Genomic DNA, 24,565 nt, shown 5'->3' on the forward strand with positions numbered 1-24,565 from the left:
TAAAAATGGCAAAGAGAATGAAAGGGGCTGATGCCTAGAGAACACAAACGAGCAAAGGCAATATGCCAGCCAGACTGGTTAGTCAGCCGGTAGCTTTCTGACCCGACCGCGGGCCTTTTTTTTTTTTTTTCCCCAGGTGATGCGAAGCAGCATCTCCGAGGCCTAACCACGCCCCTTCCCCGCCCCAGGACAAACACAAAACAGCTTCCACCCGGAACGAAAGAGGAGTGGCCAAGGGCGGAAGGCGTGGCTTCGAAGCCGAGCAGGAGGCGGGCTAATGAGGCAGGTTAAAAGAGGGACGGAAGAGAAAAGGGGCGGAGGGCGCCTGGCGTCGGAACCGTTGGGCTCGGGAGGGCCGGCGCTGCGGGGCACCGCTAGGCTTTTGCGGCGGGGGAAGAGCGGCGGCCACGCCTGTCTAAGCCTTCGCCCGCCTTGGGGGAGCGGCTTGAGCGCGGGAGGGGAAGAGCCAGCAGCTGCCGCCGCTAGTGCCGCCTTGTCCAAAGAAGAGGAAACGGGGGAGGTAATTGAACAGCGGGCGCCGCTGCCAGGATAAAAGCTTCTTTGCCAATCTCCCTTGGTCAGGCTGGGTGTGGAGGGAAGGGGCCGCATTCAGCCGGCCAGCCAGCCAAGCAGCCTGTTCAGCTCTTGCGGTCGGCATCGCGGATAAGGGCTGAAGATAGCGCGGCGCCTTCGGGGGGTTCTGCCAAAGACCCCGTTTTAACGACACAGGCTCTTTTATACCGGTGCAAAGGCAGCGTCGGGAAGGGAACGAGACTGAAGTGGCGCCGGAGATTTCCCTCCTTGGGTTGTCTTGTCTTGCCCCGAATGGGGCTTTTTGCTACTTGGGAATTTCGAAAACTCTCCGGGGAGCCCTTCCTGTCATTTTTCCGGTCCGAACGCCAGAGACCCTTGCAGAGAAGCGAAGCCTCCTGCGTCCGGGCACCTTTTGCTGGCTTCTTGCGGGGAGCTTCATCCCCGCTTTGTCTTGCGCGAGGCTCTCGCTTGTTCCCCCCGCTCCACCCCCCAGCAGCGGTTCGGCTCGCTTTCTGAGCGCCTTCAAGCGCCGGGCGAATCTGAACGGCCGTGGGCGTAGCAGCTTCCTCGATTTGCTCGCCAGGGTCCTCTCGCGCTTCCTCTCGCTTTAGCCCCGCTGTTAAAACGGGGTGGGTGGGTGGCAATGAAAACAGGCATCGCGACCCGGAAGGGAGATCGAGTCAGTTGTGGGGCGTGTTTGCGATCGGAATCTCGCGAACTAGAAAGAAGAGAGAGCGTGTGATCCAAGTTGGGGGGGGGGCTAGAGAGCAACGTAGAAACCGGGGCTCTTGGCTCCCCTTCTGCCTCCCCTGCCTCAGCCGAAGATCGAGAGCCAAGGGTATATCGATCGGAGCGAGGCGGAACAGAGCGGTCCGCCCGTCCGGCTCGCTCTCTCTCTCTCTGTGCTGTCGAGCCTTGTGTGCGTGTCCCCTCTGTATGGTCTCCGTTGTGCTGGCGCTGGGGGAGGAGGAGGAGGCGGTGCGGGGGTGGGGGGGATGGGGACAGGGCGTGTGTCTGTGTCGAGCGGTGGATCCGAGAAGCAGACGGGCCGCCCTTTCGGTCGCTCGACTGAGTCCACTTTTTTCCTCGGCCTCCTCCTCCTCCTCCTCCTCCTGCGCCCTTATTCTTATCCGTTGGCCAAAACGCGTTGAACGTCCCTGGGTATAGAAGCGGGAGGGAGGGAGGGGAGGGGGGGAGAGAGAGAGCGGGATGAAAAGGGGGCTTGTTGCGTCCTGCCAGTTGTATCAGCTGAAAACGCCAAAGCCTGGCCGTGTGAGGCTTGGGAGACAAAAGCCTGGGGGACGGATGAAAAGAAAGCGTTGCTGTAAGGGGAAGCAAGCCGAACGGATGACAGAAAACGGCACGCTGCAGAGCGACAATGCGAAGGGAGCGGGAGGGGGAGCCGGACGGTAAGTTCAAACGTGGCTTTGGAAAGCGCCGGTGTTTCCTAAGGCTCCCAGGCTTTGAACAAAGAAGGCTAAGAAAAACTGTTAAGGGAAGTCCCGAGGTATAAAGGGGAAAGCAGGTACGGAGGTGGGGGGGGGACAGCGGTTCGGATGGCCAAGTCTCATGGGCGGCGAGTCGAAGGCTGGAGGTCTGTTTTCAGAATGAGATGGGGCTTTGCATGGTTTCAAGGTCACTTGCCTTGGAGATAGAAGGCAGGAGTGTAATTCTAGGTGGTATCGGCAAAGCTTTAATGCTGCTTGTTTGGGAGAGAGACAGGAAGATAATGCACGTTTGCTTTATAAAATTGATCGGCTATATTACCGTATGGTAATATATTATCGTTCATTTCCAGTGTCTCTTGTGTTGCTATCTTGAATGCAGGGAATGGATTTGGGGGCTCCTCCTGTTTATACATTATACAGATGAGTGGCTCTATTGTGCAAAATAAAGTTCACTGTTATGTATAAACTAACAAATGTTTGGTACTTTTATTCTCAGGCCAGGACAGAAATCCTGTGGTTTGACGGTTGCAGTTGGAAACTAGCAGAGGTTTACTGGAACACGGGATGACAAAGAAAGCACTGGGGAGAAAAGTTCTTCTATTTCTACTTCACTGGGTTCATGAGGCATCATGATTTGAAGGACGGATTTGGACTACAGAGCTTGTATGGACTTTGGAAATCTACATATTAAATGAGGCATATCCATTTGTTTGCAATATATGCTGCATTTGCTGATGGAAAAAAAATGATCTGCTTTTAGAAGTCGCTAATCTGGGGAATCTAAAAGCCACATATATTTGGAAATGACTGGAATTTAGAGAAGAAACGTCGGAATTCTTCATGCATGTTATCTCTACTTTAGATGCATTAATCTCATAATAGCATGCAGCATTGTAAAGTGCAACTATAGTCATGGCATTGTGCCACCTTTTAAACGATGCATCATTGAGCTTTGCTACCAACATAGCTATACGTCTAAAGAGGATTTCCAGCAAAACAACATCAGACATACTTGGATTGAAAGATGCTTCTTGCCCAAAGATGTCACTGACTATTATGTGAAGGCATGAACAGATTTGTGGATTGCAGTCTGTCCTGTGGCATAATTTCATGCAAAGGGCACTTTGGCTTGGATTTAAGAATCTGTTGTCTTCAGTGAAACCTAAGATGTGCTCTTGATTTGGACCTGTCTCAGAAGGTAGTCTGTAAAATGGCTCAGACCAGCTTGCTGCAGGGGAAACAGTTTTATTGCAGAGAATGGGTTTTTCACAAACTACAGCACTGCCTCCAGGAAAAGACGAGCTTCAGCAATAGCTCTGCCAACAAACCGTCCATTGTGCTGAATTCTGGGTCTAATGCTTGTGTTGTCCCTGGCAAGGGAGCATCCTGGGGTGTATTGTTAGTAGGAGGTCCTGGTAGTGGCAAGACAGCAGTTTGTACTGAATTATTATGGCCAAGCTCACCTGCAAACTTACAAAGAGGTTTACATCACCAAGCACTAGCCTTCCATTTTTGTAGAGCTCAGGACTCTGATACGCTCTGTGTGGGGAGGTTTATTAGAAGCTTAGTTGCCCAGATCTGTCAGAGTGGACTGATTCAGGGTTACGAGGACAAAGTGAGAGATCCAGCTGTTCAAAGTCTCCTGCAACCTGGGGAATGTGAGAGAAACCCTGCTGAAGCTTTTAAAAGGTAATAAATGACACTTGAGTATGTTTCTTTCATACTGCTTGAGCAAATAAGGTGCTTTCATAAAAACAGAAAAATTGCTTTTCATGTGGGTGGTATTTTCTCCTTACAGGAGTTGCTCAAATAAGGCCTGTGGAAAAAAGTTCACATGGAAAGATAAATATTGGGCATGGTATCCTGAGAAATTGGTGTGAATCACATTCTAGATTGGCATCTTCTGATAACTCTGGGACTGGGAGTTGGGAGGGGAAGAAGAAACATGAAAGGTAGTTAAAGATTAGAATGTCTCCACGGTTATATTGATAGAAGCCCTTGTTTTTAAAGATAAATACCTGTGCAAAGTTTTCGCAGTGGCTTTCTGGAAACTACAGTAGAGGAAAAACCAAACAAAAACCTGGCCAAGGTCATGTTGATCAAAGCATGCGCTCTAGTGCTATCTTGTTGATGTTTCATTTTCAATTATAGTTTATGTTCAAGTATAATTTGAAGTTTATTCAAGATGAGAAAGTGTTACAAAGTGTTGATATTGCTGCCAAAAAATCTGATATACCTTTTTTCAGCTATAGTGTGAAAGGATGAAAAGCTGATGGGAGCATTTTATTTCTGAGTAAAGGTGCTTCTATCTAAAAACCTGAAATTCTTCCTTTGTGGAAATGGAAAAACTAACAAAAGTTGTAGGAAAAAAAAAAGTAGTATCTTGAGCACACATTCAATAAAAGCTGTTCTGAAACTTTACAATATTTGAAGACTTACTCTGTTATATTGTCTGCAAAATAACCATAATTTATGAAGTAGATTTTTGGGGCTATTTCATTTGAGTTGGATTTGCCGAAACCTGGACAATGGTATACCTGTAAAGAACTTGCATTTAAACAAAGTGCATTATTAACAATAATTTTTAATATATTAGGCTTCATAAATATATAAATAACTGTTCAGTAATAGCATTCTTGATTTGAAGGCCTGCAGGAATACTTTAAAATATGACAACAGTGTGAGTAAATGCAGAATCATTATTGAAAATGAAACATATTGAATCACTTGATGGTCTGACTGTGTAAGTCTTATTGTTAAACTTTATCTTGATATGCATTAGATATGGAGCAACAGTGGATATTTAAAGCTTACTATAATTTGCCAAGTCAGAGGAGGACTATAAAGAATATAAGCTATGATGGCATTTTATATTTGTGAAATTTTAGATATAACCAGGGGGAGAAAATCTTCATTGATAGCTATGGTTTGTAATTCTTCAATGTTCTAGATCAGAGCTGACTCCAGATTTTTTATGTCAAGGATCTCATTAGTACTCCACTGTATATTCACTGGTGAGGAATTGGGAATCTATAATCCAAAACTCTTAGGAGGTATTGTGGACCTTATTTTCTGTGGTAATGAAAATATTAGTGATGGAGGCCTGCATCCTATATAGTGCTTTCACATATGTGAGTAAACATTATGCACTTTCCAATGAGGAGAATTTCTCCCTCCAAATCAGAAAGTAAAAGAACAATAAATAGAAGAACTGTAATACTTTAATTGTTGATGAGGAATAAATAGTATTTTCCCCTACTTAGTTCCATTCATATAGAAATTGATGGGAGTTCCCCCTCTCCTCAGTTACTTGCTGCTTTACAATTGATTTTGGTTGACTTATACAGGCCTTTCCTGGTGTGGACTGTTAACATTTTTCATATGTAGTCTTTTATCTACATCAGTGTTTCTCAACTTTGGCAGCTTGAAGATGGGTGGACGTCAACTCCCAGAATCCGACACATCTTCAAGCTACCAAGGTTGAGAAACACTGATCTATATGGAATGCTTGTGCAGCAGTCTTCCAAATGTTTGTATATGGAACTGGGTAAGTCCTAGTGAAAGAACAACCTCAAGTGAAATGAACATCATAGGTATATTTGTGAAATACTCTACAAAATTTCTGTTTGATCAATTGCCTTAATGGTTGTACTTGTCTGTCTGCTCAGTTACTCCTAACACTTTCTGTGCCTAGAAGCAGTCTTTTATTATTTATAAGCTAAATGATTTACTTTTATTATCTGTTACTTCTTTTTGGAGCCATTGTGACATCAACTTGATAAAAATCCTCTTGGAAAGGCTGTGCTACTTTTATGATTCTACAGCACCTACCACAATAATGCTAAGGAAGTACTGAATAATAGCTATTTGTTTCTTTAATATAATCCTGTTTAGGTGATATTGTGGATTAAGAAAGTGTAGGAAACTATGGTTTTCTACCTGAAGTCCCAGCAGATATATGGTGAGTGATGAGGGATATTGAAAGTTGCTAGTCAAAATGCTGATTTGATCAGCATTTGGAGGGCCATATGTTCCTTACCAGTTTAGCTATATTTAGTTTGAATCTTCCCCCTGCCAAAACTGCGTACATAATTTACATTTATTCTGCATTTATAGCTAGAGGTTATTAAAAGAGTGAAAACATAAAAAAAAGTTGCTAGTCAAGCCATACACTATGTTCTTCATCCCTGACTGAGTAGTAACACTGAAAAAGAAATGGCATCTGAATTTGATTTCCAAATCTTAATGCCATTTTTCTGACTTTTACCATCAGAATCTCAAGAAGAGGTTTTCATTTCTTTGCAAACCTTAAAAGCACCAACAGTTATTATGGCTAGCAACATTGATGATGGAGAAACTCAAGAGAATATCTTGTTGATCTCGTACTGTATTTCAGAAACTGCTTGTTTCTCCAAAACCTAAGAATTATTTTATTCTGCTCCATACTAAAGTCTTGGTTGCAGGTTACTGCAGCTTTAAAAACCTGTAACCAAAGCTGCAGCTTGAAGTTCTCTTTTTGGAATGCCTATAAAGTAAATCAGTCAATCTTCTCTCTAATAAAATCACAAACTAGAAATGGAGTTTGAATCTTTTGTTGCAACACAACAAAAATGAGAGTAATTTCTGTTTTACAAAGACATGTTAGAAATGTGAAATTTGTGTGCTTTAACATGTAAATAAGAATGCTTCCTAGAGATATATTTTAAGATCTTAAGACATGTGTAACTTTATAAAAAAGGGAGGTAACAAAGGCTTAAATATTAATGGAGGCTGAGAAAATAATATTCATCACCAATAATTTTCATAGTCCTTTATGGAACAAGTTAATCTGAAAGTCCCAGTGATTCCATTGAATGCTTTAAAACACATAATACCAACATTATAAAGTACCATAATATGTAACCAGACAATAATTTGAGCAGTTATCATTCTCCAATTTAGGACCTTTCACATACATTTGTTATATAATTCCCAACCAACCTCCAGTACTGGCTGAGTTGAAGAAGTCCTAGATCATATGAGAGCATAAGGTTGGGGAAAACTTCTTCATGTCTTAGTTTGCTCACGTGGGAGTTTCCAAATGTGTGGTATTGGTGCAGAGGTGTTCAAATTGTTCAGGCTAGTCCAAACATGCACCTGTGTGATGGGAATCTTCACACAGTGTTTATATTCTGAGAGCAAGTCTTAATAACTTTCTAACAGAGATAATAAAATGCATTTACATGCCTTAGGTGTTCTGATGACATTTAGGAAAGGGTATAAGACCTTAAAAGCCCTTCAGTTTGCTGAGAAAATATTGTTATCCAATTCCAATTTACAGTTCTCTTTAGAGCTGCCGGTACTGGATGTTCTTTGAACTGGACAACTATACTGGAATCATATGCAGCACATTCAAAATGTAGGATTATGCTTCTATTCAGCTAGTTAAATATAGTGGAATTCAGAATAGTAAACTTACATAGAAAGAAAATATATGGATGTGCCATGTATAACTTTTATTATTATTTAATTTTATTTTTAGCTCATCTTTATTACTTTTCCAAATAACTCAAGGTAGCCAATCAATAGGCTTTCCTCTTCCTATTTTCCCTTCCACAACAACCTGGTAAAGTGAGCTGGGCTGAGGGAGAGTGACTGACTCAAAGTCACCCAGACAGCTTTCATATCTAAGGCAGGACTAGAACTCAGTTTCCTGGTTTCTAGCCAGATGCCTTAAACATTAGGCTGAACTGGCTCTTGTCAAATGAAAAGGTAGTATAAAACACATTATTACTACAGGACAACTGAGATCCAGTTTCCTAAGATGATTCTATGTATTTGTCGTTGTTGCATTATAAGATCTATTGACATGATTTAGGTTGTAGCTTGAAAAGAAATTCTATAAATAGCAAGTCATATATTTTAAAGACATGTCTATACCAAACCAGTTCATATATTATGTGGTTTTCTGAATAGTAGTTTCCTGACTAAACTACAATTTGCTGGATGTGCACAATATGTTGCTATCAAACAAATCATATTATAGAGGAGTTTGATTTTATATTTTATGGTGGTGATTTCTTAAGATTCTGTAAATATTGAACTGGAAGGCTTAAGTCCATTTGTGGGCTGCATACACTGAAAGTGTGATTACTAGAAATAATTTTCTTTTTCTATCTTATTAAAATCATTAAGTAGATGACTGATAACTCGGTAATATTAACAATATTTAATTGTACACTGAGTGTAAATGTAACAAAAATTTAGCTTTTTTTCTATTACTTTTTAGGTACAGCTATCAGTCTAGGAGAATTAAAATCCACAGTGGACTTAATTGAGTATGAAAACCTAGCCAGTATTTCACAATTTTCTGTGGCCATTTGTTTCTTAGCTTGCATTAGCAAGCTTGTATTCGCAAGCTGTATTCGCCTCATGATTAGCTGAATGTAATCATTTGATTGAAGTTTGTGTACATTTACACAAGAATATCAATAAGTTGAAAAAGTATTACATTTATACTGCAGCTTTTCATTTTCAGATGGAGCTGTCTGAAATGTTATAACTTCATCTCTACTGGCAGGAAGATGGCAGGAATTAAACTTTTGCTGTCCAGTGCCAACTAAACCTCTTCTTGGTTTTGCCTTCTACAGAAAAAGAGCTTCCTTCAATTCCAACTTAAGCAGTGGTGGGTTGCTACCAGTTCACCCCGGATCGGGTGAACCGGTAGCGGTGGTGGCGAGAGGCTCCGCCCACCTGCCCGGATAATTCTGCACATGCGCAGAAGCTTCTGCACATGAACAGAAGCATTGCCCATGTGTGCGCACCCGCAAGCAAACCAGTAGTGACGTATTTGAAACCCGCCCCTGATCTTAAGCCATATTTTTTTTTAAAGAAAAGTTAGAACCTTCAGAGTGAAGATTTGCACCAAGATTAAAGTTATCTCTGCCAATTCTAATTCCAGGGTGTCCTTTGGTTCACTGAGAAGTTTCCCCAGGTATAATCCGGGAAGACTGTTTAGGAACAGAACGGAAAAGAGAAACAAAAATGGACCCTTCCAGGCCAGTTACTATTGACATGACTGGTTTTTTCCAATCCACAGGGCTAAGAACAAAGTCTTGAGTTCTTTGTTCTTATTCTCTACTCTTGCATAAGAGAAAGCTCATATCAGCCTCTCTTTTAGCAATTATTTCCTTTTCTTCTCCCTACAGTTTTTCTCTCCTTGTTTAACCTGTGGCCTAAGACAGAGTTGAGGGAAATCCTACTGTTCCACAGATGAATCATATTGCTAGCCAGGGAAATTTGACCATCATTCATTGTAATGCTATTCTGGTACCTAAACCACTTTCTTAAAAAGCGCCATTTTTTAGGCAGAACGTTCATTGCATCTGAGTTTGCCTGCTTTCCTGCAACATTGATTCGGTTCTGTGAAGAGACTGCATTTCAGGGTAAGTGACTGAATTCAAAGAATTTTTTTTATTAAAAAAATAATTTATTGCACTTCTCAATAAAAAGAGCACCCCTTGACTCTTTCCAGAGCATATTTAGGGCATACAAATAATATAGGAAGTCTGGTATGAAAAAATATTGACAAAGATATGAGTTCCATTCTAAAGGTTATGTTATAATATTGCAGTATTCTGATTAGTTCATAAATATTTTCTCATTTATAAACTATGCAGAATAACGCAAACTCTGCATGACAGCAATATAAGAAACATTAGTGCCATTCCATTTTTCCTTTTTATTACATCCCCATAATTGCTTTTGTCTACAAGTTAGTTCTTAATGCTTTTCTGATCAGTGATGGGACAATTCTTGAAAGAGCTTCTAAATGTCACCCATAGGGATTAAACAAAACACATAGTTGGATGTATTAAAGACAACTTTAATTTTAAAATAAAGATGAATGTAAAAGGATGGTTAACAGAGAGGTAATCAACACTTATTAACATGATAAATGTGATTTTTTTTCTTTGTTACCATATTTATTTCTAATATGTATTGTAGTTCTAAATAAATTCAGTGGAGCTTTCAGTTATGTGCGTGTATGTATGTGATAAGGCTTGGTTTGATCGAGAATAAAAATATTGCATTGACTAGGTGAAAACCATTGTTTTATTCAGAATCAAATTCCTTCAGATGTGCATGTGTGTGTATTCCCTGTGTACGTGTGGTTCCTAGCAATTTTTTTTTTTCTCATAGAATTTTAGATTGGTTCTTGGAACTCCCTTTTATTTCAGGAGAGATTTGTTGGTCTGAGCATGCTATAAAAGGCAGATTTGAAATAGTGGGAATAATGTTAGTGGGAAACAATTAAAATATGTTTCACTTCTCCTATAGCTCTCTCTCTAAGAACTTTTGCAAAGTAGTATTTGATATAAACTAACTGGAACAGTGATATGCCTCGAGTTGATAAAACATTTTGGGTTTAGATTTTTTTATTAAGGCGAAGTATTTTTGTGTGCTGTTTTTGCAGTTTCAATGTCTTTGCACAAACCACACAGTCATACATACATATATTCACACAATATTATTAAAGCTTGTAACCTCAACATGACTATGTCATATTCTGGCTTCAGAGTTTGGGACAAAGTTCTGAAGAAAATCTTGATGCAAAAGTGTGCTTTTTGAAGGAGCTTTTTGAAGACTAGTGAGTAACTTCCACAACTCTTACTTGTGATTTTACACAAGCCACTCACTTTTTTGTCTACATTAGTAACATTTAAATAACTGGTTCAGAAAAACTATGATCCATACAAGATAAAATTTCTTTTACCTTCTTGTGTTTTTGTTTGTTTGCTTGCTTGCTTGCTTGCTTTTCTCTGCAAATGCAACACAGGATAACTAAGTCAAACAGTATCAACAGAAAGTTTCCAACTTCAGCTTCACATAATCATTGGCCAGTAAAGGAACAGCTGTAAACTTCTGGATTCTGTGTGTTGCTCTGGGACTGCCAAAGTGTGGGAAGACATTTTTTGAATTAACACTGAGTCATACAGATGTGGATTTCTGGGTTAAAAGGTCTCTTGAGTAATTGTAAGCAAAATGCTCTAAGCAAAAACCAGCTATTTGCTTTCCACAGTATTTCATGTTTTGACATACTTGGATTGTCTTATTTTTGTTTTTAATTCTTTTTGTTTTTAATTTATGGAGGTACACTGGAAAATAAAATAGCAAATGTTTTCTCCCTCTGGCTGTTACTTGGAGCTGGTTGAGGGAATGAAGAGAACTAGAGAAACTTATGTAAATTTATGTTCTCTATGTGTTTATAATGATTTCATTTTCAGGAGAATTCTAGATGTGGTAGTATATAATGCAGACACATTAAAGATGTCAGGGTAATGATTTAAGAGCTGACCAACTGCTACAATAATGGGGAATGAGTCAGCAAGGTGTTTGGGCTGATATCACTTTAAGAGCCTGTAATAAGAAGAGGCCCTGTGTGCTTCCGTGCTGTAATTGTTGATTGCTGTTTGTTTGAGGTCTGACTAAAGTATGTGTATGTATATATTCTTTGTAGATATAACCATTATTTAAATACAAACCTCTGTTTACTGTATTTGCTCCTGGGTTGTCTCATATGGTCACACTGTGCCCACTCTTGAGAAAAGAAATGTTACAATGCACGTTCAAGCTGCAATTGCAAAAACAAAAACCTGAAAGCCATTCCTTGGCTTCAGCTTTGTAGGAAAAGAGGTATAGTCTAATCTTAGTTTCTTACACATTACATCTTCAGATCAATTTGTTTTGGCTTTTGAAAAAATGTATAAGTAACCCATTCTTTTCTTATTTTCTTGAAAGGTGTCCCAGGGCAATCTTCCTTCATCTTTTTAGTTACCCAATTTTTCAGAAGGTCATTCTTTCAGCAATGTTTGGCATGAAGAATAACTTGGAAAATTATGAATAAGCCATTCTACTTTGTGTTGTCTGCTTTTATTTTTTGTTAGCATGAAACATAATTTGAGAATAAATAAATAAGAATTGCACCCTAAGATGTATGGAATTGTACATTATAGACATTGTAATACCTATAATTCCAAAGCAGTTTTGTTACCATTTACATCGAGATGCCTGTTCTAACACATGTGAAGAAATAGCATGCAATAGATTAACTGGTTATCTAAAAATCTAAAAGTTAACTTTAAACTTTAAAACTTAACTTTAACTGCACCAATTACCTAAGAATTAGCCAGACTGACCCATATATACATGTATAATTACAGTGTTGGATTTTGCTTGTTTGCTATATTAAGACCTTAAGCATTGTGTTTCATTAGTGTCTTATCCCAATATTGACCATATTGCTTATGGCAGCTCTACATCGATGATCAGTTCATCAACCACTAGTAGTGTGATGGCTTTGATTTTAACATCATGATGATTTTTCTATTTTAAACTCACTTTTTCAAAACTCTTATAAATGTGTTTTATTTAGGAGCCTGAAATCATATATATTGTAGTAGAGTTTAATTATCAGCATTATTGAGATTTATGCTGCATTTGATTATTTGCAGTGATTTCTTAAATTATTTGTTAATAATTAAATATTAGAGGAAGAGTAAATAACTAGTTTAGGGGCAAAGTGAAAAGCTAAATCATGCCTGTATGTAATTTGAGTAATATGTAGAAAATAACAAATTTTAAAGTTTAGAATTAGAAGCTATTGTAAACAACAGTGAGAAAGTTATTGCAAACTATCATTAAAAATTTAAATTATATTTGCACACAATATTAAATCAGAAGATGGTCTTAGTGCCATCCTTCATCTTGGTTTATTTCTTCATATGATGATGTAAACAAACCTAGAACAGGTTAAATTTTTGTTTTGTTCACATTAGAGTTAATAGCCTACTGTATCTAAATAAGTCATAACTCAGGATTCTAAAATTTTATTTTGTTTGGATTTATGTAATATAATGCTAGGGTTTTTCATATTTTGCAAATAGAGAAGCAAGGAAAAATAAATGGAATATATGATTCGTCCACAATGCAATTTAGGAAAGCAGGGGTTCTAATTTAATATTATACATAAATTTAGCCATAGCACTTTTTTTCTATGTTCCATGTCTCTGTGTGCGCACATACACAGTGCACAGTGTTGAAATGTGTACAGCTAGAGAGATAAAAAAATACAAAAAGAGCTAAAAGGATTTCATTTTCTATTTCTGCACATTCAAATGCCCTTAAAACCTAAATATTCAGAACTAGGTATCACAGAATGAGGAACAATTATCTTTCTGTCTTGACCACTTTAATGTCATTTAAAAGACAAGACAAAGTATGACTTAGGTGTTAATTTAAAGAGCATAATTGTAACCATAGTAGAATGGACTATTTTACAACATTGACAAAAATAGTATATTTGTGTTAATTATTAAAATTAGACAGTATTAACTTTAGAGAATATGGACAGAATATCAGAGTAAAAGAAATGTCTAATTAAAATGATGTAAAAGGGTGATATAGCTAAGATAGAAATAATAACTATTATTATTTCTGCTATTCTGGGTAAGAGCCAGGAGTCTTCAGCTCTGGGATATCATCAAGTGAACTAGCATCTTCTGCACACAAATAATCTGATTTAGTATGGATCCAAGTCCCTTTTGATTAATGAGTAAGACATGGTTTCTTCCACAAATTTACTAAATGAGAATTTAGGCTGATCAAAATCTTTCCATCCAATGCTTTATAGACTGAGTTGAAAGAGTAGAAATGATGCAGTGATGTCTGGGGTTGAGTTAGGGGTGTGAATATAGAAATTTTGTAATTATAAATATTTCACCTATGGAAAAACATTTTATAGTTTATGGTTGCTGAAAACTATAGTTTCTATTAAGTTTTTGTTACAGACTCTGATGTGCATGAGAAATTTGAATTAATGGATTTCTCTGCTAGTCTCTCCTTTTGTTCTACTTATCCATTAAGAGAGAAGTATCTAATTGCCATACATGGTAGTGCTAAATACTGCCATAGATATAAATCAAAATGGTATAGACAAAGAATTTGTCTTGCTTTAGCATATATTATGATGCAGAGAAGTACTTTTGACTGGAAGAGGTCAAATAAGAGATTTTGAATTGCATGTTACCATAAATGGAAAGATATTGTATGTGCTATAATGTTTCATTTTTAAAGCATGTCATAATAAACTTGTATTTCTCTATTGTTACTGACTGTTTTAGTATAAATTACAGGACTTTGGATGGTTTATGTTTAACATCTTAATGATTTGTAAAGGGATTAAGCAGAGGTATATTTAAAATAACCTATGGCTAAAGGAAATGTATATAAGGATATATCACAGCTAGACTAATGTGGAATGCTGAATTTGAACAGAACAGAATTACAGAGTTGGAAGGGACCTTGGAAGTCTTCTAGTCCAGCCCCCTGCTTAGGCAGGAAGCCTTACAGCACTTCAGACAAATGGTTATTCAATCTCTTCTTAAAAACTTCCAGTGCATTTACAACTTCTGGAGGCAAGTTGTTCCACTGATTAATAGTTATAACTGTCAGGAAATTTTTCCTTAGTTCTAGGTTGCTTCTGTCCTTGATTAGTTTCCACCCATTGCTTCTTGTCCTTTGGTGCTTTGGAGAATAGCTTGACTCCCTCTTCTTTGTGGCAGCCCCTGAGATATTGGAACACTGCTATCATGTCACCCCTCGTCCTTCTTTTCATCAGACTAGACATACCCAGTTTCTGCAACCGTTCTTCATATGTTTTAGCCTCCAGTCCCTAATCTGTTGCTCTTCTCTGCACTCTTTCTAGAGTCTCCACATCTTTATTACATCATGGTGACCAAAACTGGATGCAGTATTCAAAGTGTGGGCTTACCAAGGCATAATAAAGTGGTATTAACACTTCACGTGATCTTGATTCTATCCTTCTGTTTATGCAGCCTAGAACTGTGTTGGCTTTTTTGGTAGCTGGGTCATATTTAAATCGTTGCACACTGCTGGCTCATATTTAAATCGTTGTCCACTATGACTCCAAGATCACTCTCACAGTTAGTACTATTGAGGTTTCCATGATGATTCAAGGTTGAAGTATTGCAAATCCAAAGTAACTCTTGAAAGATAGTCCGTAAATTAAGAGGACCCAGAATTTGGAGGCATGCATCATGAGGTTTTTAGTTTTGGAAGTATGCCATTTCTATGTGAAACAGCTACCCTGGACAAATCTGTGTACAGCTTACAAGCTATCACCAGAACAAAGTCTATCTCCCACTCTCCAATCTTTAGCAAGTCACTTTTACTGTTCCCCTTTAAATATGTATAAAATCAATAATAAATTCTGCTTCTTTTTTTCCTTAATATTTCTTTTTTTCCAAAATATTCCTTGAAATATTTTGTGAATGGTGAAGAAAATTTTGGATATGTTCCTTTCTTGTGATAGTTTAGAAAGGTGCTTAAAACAAATTTATTCATTTATTACATGTTTCCTTGAATGTAGCATTTCTATTTTGTTTTTAATCTGTGACATGTTAATATGTGACTTTTAAAAATTTTACATTTTTAAAATTGGCACTGTTAAAGTAGTATATGACATATATGAAGGGAAGAGAATAAACTAAAGACAATATATTCAGGCCTTTGAGTGAGCCTGAAGCAAATGAGTGAAAAATTTAGATATCCTCCTTTGAAGACAAAGAAAATTTGACCTATTGAAGAAATTTGTAGCCTTTCCTAGAAATAGACACTGCACTGTTTGATATTGATCTGACCCGTTCCACCAGTATCTCCTTGCCCCAGAATAGACAGGGAAATATAATACAGTTTTGAAGCTAATATTCATAGGTTTTCGTCTCATTTTAGTTAGTTGAAAGGAAAAATGTAAATTACCGTATTTTCCGGCGTATAAGACGACTGGGCGTATAAGACAACCCCCGACTTTTCCTGTTAAAATATAGGGTTTGGGCTATACTCGCCGTATAAGACTACCCCTCTTCCAACGCACACCAAATAAAAATTAAAAAACATCAACTGGCTCACCAACAATGTAAAAGCAGCTGTGCTAGACCCAAAATGGCCCCTGCAACAAGCAGGAACATCACACAGCCCCAAAAAGCCCCCAAAACAACTTTCACACTTTACACACACACAACACAACACAACTGGCTCACCCACAATGTAAAGCAGCTGTGCTAGACCCAAAATGGCCCCTGCAATAAGCAGGAATCCCACACAGCCACAAAAAGCCCAAAAAAACAACTTTCACACTTTACACACACAAAATTCCACATACAGCTTTGTGAGATTTTGTGTGTTTGTGTAGTTAGAGTGAAACACTACAGAAACACACTAAATCTCAGAAAGCTGCACAAATATTATTTTATTTTATTTTATTTTTATTTTTATATGAAAACTAAATTTAAAACTTCCTAAACTTTAAATGGCTAGGTCTAAAAAAGAACAACTAAAAAAAAACCCCAATTAACTATTTTTTTTAAAGCTCCCAAAGGGGAAAAAAACTTACCCAATAGAACAGGGGTCTCCAACCTTGGCAACTTTAAGACTTGTAGACTTCAACTCCCAGAATTCCTCAGCCAGCTTTGTTTTGCTGACTGAGGAATTCTGGGAGTTGAAGTCCACAAGTCCCTGCCTGCTTGATTGCAGGCAGGGAGTGGCTTGCTGATGGAATGGATTCAGGCAAGCGAAGCAAGGCAAGCGTTGTGACTAGCAGCTAAGGTAAGCAAGCTGGAGGGGGAAAACTTTTTTTCTTTTACATGGCTCTGGCGATCCCAGCTGCGTTGCCTGATTAGCAGGCAACTTACCTGGGATTGTCAGAGCTTGGATCGCCAGAGCCATGTAAAAGGAAAAAAGTTTTTTTCTTTTACATGGCTCTGGCGATCCCAGCTGCGTTGCCTGATTAGCAGGCAACTTACCTGGGATTGTCAGAGCTTGGATCGCCAGAGCCATGTAAAAGGAAAAAAGTTTTTTTCTTTTACATGGCTCTGGCGATCTCAGCTGCGTTGCCTGATTAGCAGGCAACTCAGCTGGGATCGCCAGAGCTTGGATCGCCAGAGCCATTTAAGGCTCGTCAGAGCCTTTCGGGTTGGTCTGCCTGGTTACAGGAGAACGACACCCGGCGTATAAGACTACCCCTGACTTTTGAGAAGATTTTCATGTGTTAAAAAGTCATCTTATACGCCGAAAAATATGGTAATAGGAAATAGAAAATGGGGTGGAAGCAGGAGTGAAATTCAGCCGGTTTTATCCAGCTCGGGCAAACCGGTAGCGGCAGCTGCAGGAGGCTCCACCCACCCTTGCGGACGTCATGACGTCACTTTTTTGTGACAGTTTTAAGGCTCTGCACATGTGCAGAAGGCTTTGCGGTGCATGTACATCTGTGAACCGGTAGGGAAGATAAGTGAATTTCACCCCTGGGTAGAGGTGGGAAAAGCTTAGTTATTTATTCCCTACTAACGAATAATGTACCTCTTACCCTTTGCAATATCTTCCTACCAAACGTTCAGATTGTTTTCCAACAGTTAAAGGAATGTAGAGTTGCAAGAACTACAGCAAAAAAAGGCAGTTTGCGCCTATAACATTCTTGAGGTTTTTTTAATTTTTAAAATTTATTTTTTTTTAAAAAAATAATTTTTAAAAGTATTTTTCTTAAAAGTACAATAGATGAAGCCAGTTGATGGTTATGAAGCATTGGAGGAAACAAGAAGTGAAGGATAATTTCCAGGACTTGCATTGTGCTATTATTTCACAGCCATGCTGTAATGCAATTATTTTATTTGTACTCTTCAATGTTACACATTGCATATAACATTCTGCAGCTTTCTTGAAAATCAAAATCAGAAACTGGCAGCATTAGTTTTGGATGAAAGCTGTTTTTTTGGGACACAAACCACACCTTCACCAATAGGTAAAACCATCATTACATGATTTATTCCTGTGGGGGGGGATTATTTGAGGATTAAAAAGCTGCAGTAAAAGCATCTAGAAGGGATTTTTTTCCTCCTTTTTCTATACACTTTTATTGCTTTATGTGTATGTTTCATTGTATCTTAGAAACATGATTCAAACAAATTGTTAAAATAAAAAAAGTATCTAGTGATATTCAGTGAGTGGTGCTTGTGGGTAAAGGACTCATCTATAGAAATAGCAACTACTGGCACGATGTGTCTTGGAAAGGATTGCTTGGATTCTTATGCATTAGTGACAGACATACTAAAATTTATCACGTATCATTTTTTTCCAGTCTCAGAATGCTTTAAAAGTTCAGTTATTGGTGAAAGTAATACACAGCTATCTTGGAAAAATGGTGTAAGAAGTACAGGTAGTCCTCGACTTACAACAGTTCATTTAGTGACCGTTCAAAGTTATAACGGCACATTTTTCACCAGTTGCAACATTTATAGCATCTCCATGATCATGTAATCAAATTTCAGATGCTTGGCAACTGGTTCAGATTTATGACCGTTGCTGTGTTCCAGGGTCATGTGATCACCTTTTGCAACCTTTGATAAGCAAAGCCAATGGGGAAACCAGATTCACTTAACCATGTTACTAACTTATCAACTGCAGAGATTCACAGAACAACTGTGGCAAGAAAGCTCCTAAAATGGGACAAAATTCGCTTAACAAATGTCTCACTTCACCACAGAAATGTTGGGCTCAATTGTGGTTGTAAGTCGAGGACTACCTGTAGTTCATTTTGATTTGAAACTAACTTCCTATGAATTTATAGCAGGAATGGTTGTCCTGTTGAATAATTTGTGAAATAAATTCAAATCACATTGCAGTTAGTAACTACAAAAATAACTTTCTAAATGTGCTGAAACACACCTTTTGCTGTAGGATCTCTGGTTTGGGGAAACTGATGGCAACTACAATCTTTAATTGGTTTTTGATTATGTAACACCAAGTTGTTGTCAATGTTTAGCAATCACATAGACTTATCTTCTCCAGAATGTCCTCATCCTGGCCCTTCATGTCACCCAGTGGTGTTCCCATTGCCTCTATAATCAAGTTCATCCTCCTTGTTGCTTATTTTTCTTTTTCTTTCTATTATTCTCAAGGGAGCCATGACTTAATGTGTTCAAAATATAATAATTTGTGCTATGATTAATTTGTTTGTTCACCTGTCTATCCATACTATTCTCAAGAATTTTTTGCACCATCAATATTTACAAGCATCAATATTTCTTCTATCCTGCATAATATATATGTTGCTTTTTTAATCACTAAAATAGTAATTATTTCTATGTGAAACTGAGAGGAGAGAGGTCACAATTGTCAGTATTTCCAGTCAGATCAATGTTGATGAATGCTTAAAATATCAAAATTAGTTAATTATATGTAACAATGTGCTATTAAAAAGAGCCAGTTATATAGTCTGGTCATTTTTTTGGTTGATAAGTTGCAAAAACAAAATGGTGAAGCCTGTGTTGATATCTGAGCAAAATTAACTTGAACTCCACAGCAGTGGAACCTCTTAGCTTTGTCCAGTTAATTATATTCAACTATAGTTGAGTATAGTTTCTTTGCTAAAGGTGATAATTTCCTAATCAATTTATCATTAGAGAGGCTTGAAACAGCTTGCCTTCTGGCTTATTATGTTCAATTGATTTTCCCTTGGCTCTTTTCTAAGACTGGCAAATTTAACTAATTTCACTTAAAAGAATCTGTAGACTACAGTGTACTTCCAGTCCTGATTCCTTTCTATGTTCAAGAATTGAGATTAGACAATATGATACAATAATGCCATTTCAAATAATGTTCATAAAGCGACAGCAGGCAATTCTACTTAAATAGAATAATCCAATGTCTGAAAGCAGTGCAGGAATCAGGTCATATAGAATACAGTGAACATTGGTGCTAATCAGATATTGGACATATAGTCATAGAAGAACATTCATTATCTTTCCAGAGTGAAGGACAATGAATAAAGCATTTAAATATTGTTTGGAAACAGTAGTGGGGTTCAAATTTTTTATTACCGGTTCTGTGGGCGTGGCTTGGTGGGCATGGCAGGGGAAGGATACTGTGAATTCTCCATTCCCTCCCCACTCCAGGGGAAAGTTACTGCAAAATCCCCATTTCCTCCTGATCAGTTGGGACTCGGGAGGTAGAGAATAGACAGGGGCAGGGCCAGTCAGACATGGTATTTACTGGTTCTCCGAACTAGTCAAAACTTCCGCTACTGGTTCTCCAGAACTGGTCAGAACCTGCTGAAACCCACCTCTGTTTGGAAAGTTCATTGAATGGCATGTTGTTCTTCTCTAATCTGCCATGCTGGCTTGTGATCCAGTAATTTCTTCAGAGCCAGTTTGGTGCAATGGTTAAGGCATCGAAATAGAAGCCAGCTGATGAGTGCTAGTCACATCTTGTGTCCAAAGCCACACCTGGCTTTGGACACAAAGCCAACCAGGTTATCTTGGGCCAGTTGCAGACTCATAGCCCTAGGAAGAAGGCAGTGACAAACCACTTCTGAAAAACCTTGCCAAGAAAACTGTAGGAACTGGTCCAGGCAGTTGCCAGGAGTTAAAAACTATTTCAAAGGCACACTTGAACACAAAGATTTTTCTCATGTTTTCAATAATGTGAATCAGAAAATAGCTTTTTAGTGGGCCCTGACGTTTGAGAGCATTCTTTTGAGAGCATTCTTATTTTGAGAGCATTCCCTCCACCTGGTTAACTTTTATAGCCTTCTAAATTTTTTAACTTTATTTTTTCACTTTTATGCTGTATGTTTTAACTCATTTTATAAGCCTGTTTTTAACTGGGCTTCTAGACATGGGTTCATATTGCCCAGATTTTGATATAAGATGTGGGTATATAAATATTTTAAATAAATACTGTGAAAAGGTATACTATCCCTGCTACTGAAATTTGATAGTTTATCATGTTTTCATACTGCTTATGGCTTTTAATATCTTCATTTTCCCCTTGAATGAAGGGATTGTCAGAGCATAAAGTTATTTTACAACAGGTATTATTGATTCTGCATATTACTGACGACTGTGATTTGCCACATTGTGCAGTGACTGCATTTTCTGTACTGTACTGACTTTGAGGACAATCTAATGTAGATCATTACTAGAAGCCAATTATTCCTGCCTAGGAATGGTCATAGTTCATGTGGCAGGGCAGTTGAAGCTGGCCAAAATCAATCTAGGTCACTGTTGCTGTTACTATTATATCTTGTTAGAAAGGAAGCTGGAACTTTTATTTTTTGAAAGACTGTAATCCGGTTCTCATAATTGGAAGTTATTATGCACGAGCAAACTATGCACTTGATTATCTTCAAGATTTCAATGTTTAATTTGTTTTCCCAATCTGCTGGTCTCTGGCTATAGTGGGGATTCAGTTTCCGGAAGTCTAAATTAGTGTGTCTAATACCTGCTTCGAGTTATGAAGAATTCTAATGCCAACCTATCACACTTGCATAATAAACAAATTGTAAAAGATTAAGGGTCCCCAACAATATCAAGAACATATTTTAATGTGTATAGCAGGGATAATTGGGCTTGGTGGCTCAGCAGACTAAAAGCATTGTGATTAACACCAGCTGTCCGCAATTACTGTAAATTCGAATCTCACCAGGCTCAAGGTTGACTCAGCCTTCCATCCTTTCTAAGGTAGGTAAAATGAGGACCCAGTTTGTGGGGGCAATAAGCTGACTTTTTATAAATATACAAAAGTATGAAGGCTATTGCTTAACGTATTGTAAGCCGCCCTGAGTCTCCGGAGAAGGGCGGCATATAAATCAAATTAAAAATAAAAAAAAATAAATAATAATTTTTGTATGCATATATGCAAGTTCCACTGTCATATAATTTCTAATAATGTGACAGAATTTATTGGACTAATTCCAAGAGGTTTGTGGGCTATGTGTGCATATCCTTTCAAAGTTTAAAATAGCTTTTTTTCAATTTGTTTGATTGCTTTAGAAACTCTTTTGAAGTGTCTCTGAATACCTTCTATTGAAAGAGATAAGGTGTAGAAATGCAGACATAGCTGGGAAAGAACAGCTTCTGAAGCAGCTATAAAAGCCTGGAAAAATTGCAGATGCTTTCATTATTTGAAAATAGATGGTTTCCACATATTTATGCATGTTCTTTTTAAACCATTGATTAATTCTAGTATAATCTGTGCATGCATGATTTTTATATTTCTTCCTTTTTTGTTTCAGATGCATTTTGCTTCCACTTCTGGGAGCTAAGAGCCCCCAACAAAGTTACTTTCTCTTGGTGGATTCCGTAGATGAGGGGTGCAATATTGCTGAAGGTGACCAGACATCTACAGGATTATCTGGAACTATAGCTGAGCTTCTAGCTACTCACTATGAATTTTTCCCCCCATGGTTGCTGCTTCTCTGTTCTGCTCGAAAGCAGAATAAAACAGTCACAAAATTGTTTACAGGTAAGTACATGTTTTAATGACATTATTTTTCATTTGTACAGTGTTTTAAGAGGATTATATAAGAAGCAATACAGAAAGTATGAAGTATATATAAAATTTTTTATAACTACTGTATTTTTCGGACTATAAGGCACACCTACCTTTTTTGGTGAAGAAAACAAGAAAAAGAAATCTGCCTCTGCCTCCCAACAATTTTGCCTCTTTGCAGCAAACAGCAAACAGCCTGCTTTACTTTTATTTTCGTTTCCACCATAGCTTGATTAGCATACTGCTCCCAGCAATTTACATCCTTGCAGCAAACAGCAGAGGCCTGCGCAAAATAGCTGAGAGCAAAACAGCTGAGAGTTGGGAGGCTGATCCAATCAACTTGTGCTAATTAGGCTGTGCTGAAGCTGAAATGAGCTGTTTCTTCTATCTGCTTGCTGCAAGGAAATAAACTGCTGGGAGACAGAGGCCAAAGGGTGGGGGCCAGTGGATGGGCGGTGCTACATTTGGTGTATAAGACGCACCTAAATTTTCACCCCCTTTTAGGGTGGAAAAAGGTGCATCTTATAGTCCGAAAAATATGGTATACCATTAATTTATATGAACAATCTATATTCTTGGAATATGTTGTTTCAGATTTATATATTCCAGGTGTTACAACAGGTAGCACACCTGACTGACCTGATTGTTTGTTGACAAAAAGAACTTATATGGGATCAGACTTGGTTACAACAATTCTTATGAACCAAAATTAGGTCCTAACTACCCTGTTTCCCCCAAAATAAGACATCCCATGATAATAAGACCAATCGGGCTTTTGAGCGCATGGCAATAAGGCCAAACGCTTATTTCAGGGTTCAAAAAAATATAAGAAAAAAAAAAGGTGTGGGTTGGGGGAATCTATGTCCCCTGGAAAAGAAAAGATTGAAATACCTCCCTGTGACAGAGATATTAATTAACATTTGGAAGATATCACACAAGAATTTATTTTGTTTTGTGTTGCATTTATTTCTTCGTTCCATTTTTACGGAATTATTTTTTCTATAATGAGCAAAAGTTCACAAGTTGAAATGAATGAATCATAATTAAATTTCTAAAACAATAAAATGTATCGGTGCAGATATCAGATAGGTTGATTTAGCTAATAAAAGAAGAGAGGGAGGGATCATCTGGTCATCTAACTTTACTAGAATTGCTTTATAATCACGTAGTAGAAATCATGGAATCTAAACAAACATTTTGCATAATCATGTCTTGGTGTATGTGTATATATGTATATGGTTAAAGAAGATTTTCCTTAAAAGTACCCGCAGCTATTTTAGGTTTTCCTCAATGATGAAGTCTAAGAGTGAACATATGCAAAGCTATGCAACATGCTCATTCATTTGTTTTACCTTTGCTATTTGTCTCTATTGCATAACTTTCTTACCTTATCCTACTTCACTATTACACAGAAAAATGTTTACACATATATACATCTGTCTTCAAATATGATCCAAAATCCTCAATTTTTTAGAAATCTAGAATAAGTCAATTTATTTGCAGAAGATGACAAGAAAGAAAGTCCAGTGGCTTAATGAACCCACCTGAATCTTTTCTGTTATAGAAATGTACAATCAAAGCTTTCAAGAGTATCTCCCAAAGTTATGTCTGTATGCAAGCATTAATATAACTGGTCTATGTCAACCAAGGTGTTGGGATAAGCCATGAAATATCAGGAAATCTATGATTATCTGTTGAACTATTGGAGGCCATAAGAGACTCCTGAATATCATTTGTATGTTTATTAGAACAATCTTGTGTCATGGAGGAAGTAGGACAATGGGGAAATAGTATTAATTGTTGGACAGAATTAAGAATTAATGAGTTTTTCAAATGACCTGGTCATTATGGAATAGATATATGAGTTTGGGAAAGACTCTCTGGTCATGTGTTTTCTGGCCAGGTAATATATGATTGCTATGCACATAAACGGAGATATGTTTCTCTGAAGGCAAGCAAAATAAGACCACCAATGAGAAAAGGATACTGACACCTGTCCAGGATTAGAAGAGGAGATGTGGTGGGCTGCCCTTCAGAAGATAAGAAAAACTCTACTTGTCAATAGCCATGCAAACATTAATGGAAGGTGTAAATTAAAGTGGGCAGACACATGCAACGAGTCAGTGGAGAATGCTGGCATTAAGAAAATGGCTATGAACATTAAACATATCTATACGATAATGGTGGAGGCACTAGTCAGA

General features: G+C 37.9%; 1 protein-coding gene across 2 annotated transcripts in view; it reads left to right on the top strand.

The window, feature by feature from the left end:
* Positions 1-254: 254 nt before the first annotated feature.
* ANKRD50 (ankyrin repeat domain 50) overlaps positions 255-24,565 on the top strand; it is a 47,372-nt gene continuing 23,061 nt past the window's right edge. Inside the window, exons 1-3 of one of the 2 annotated variants that reach the window (XM_034401278.3) lie at positions 255-520; positions 2,479-3,671; positions 22,108-22,337. In XM_034401278.3, coding sequence (XP_034257169.1) covers positions 3,193-3,671; positions 22,108-22,337 — 709 coding nt within the window. In that variant the 5' untranslated portion in view covers positions 255-520; positions 2,479-3,192. Of the gene's footprint in view, positions 521-1,508; positions 1,944-2,478; positions 3,672-22,107; positions 22,338-24,565 lie in introns of those variants that run through there. The other variant, XM_034401280.3, reaches the window with a different exon arrangement.

This window comes from Pantherophis guttatus, chromosome 8, assembly GCF_059756535.1.
Source record: "Pantherophis guttatus breed Tessera chromosome 8, ASM5975653v1, whole genome shotgun sequence".
NCBI lineage: Eukaryota > Metazoa > Chordata > Lepidosauria > Squamata > Colubridae > Pantherophis > Pantherophis guttatus.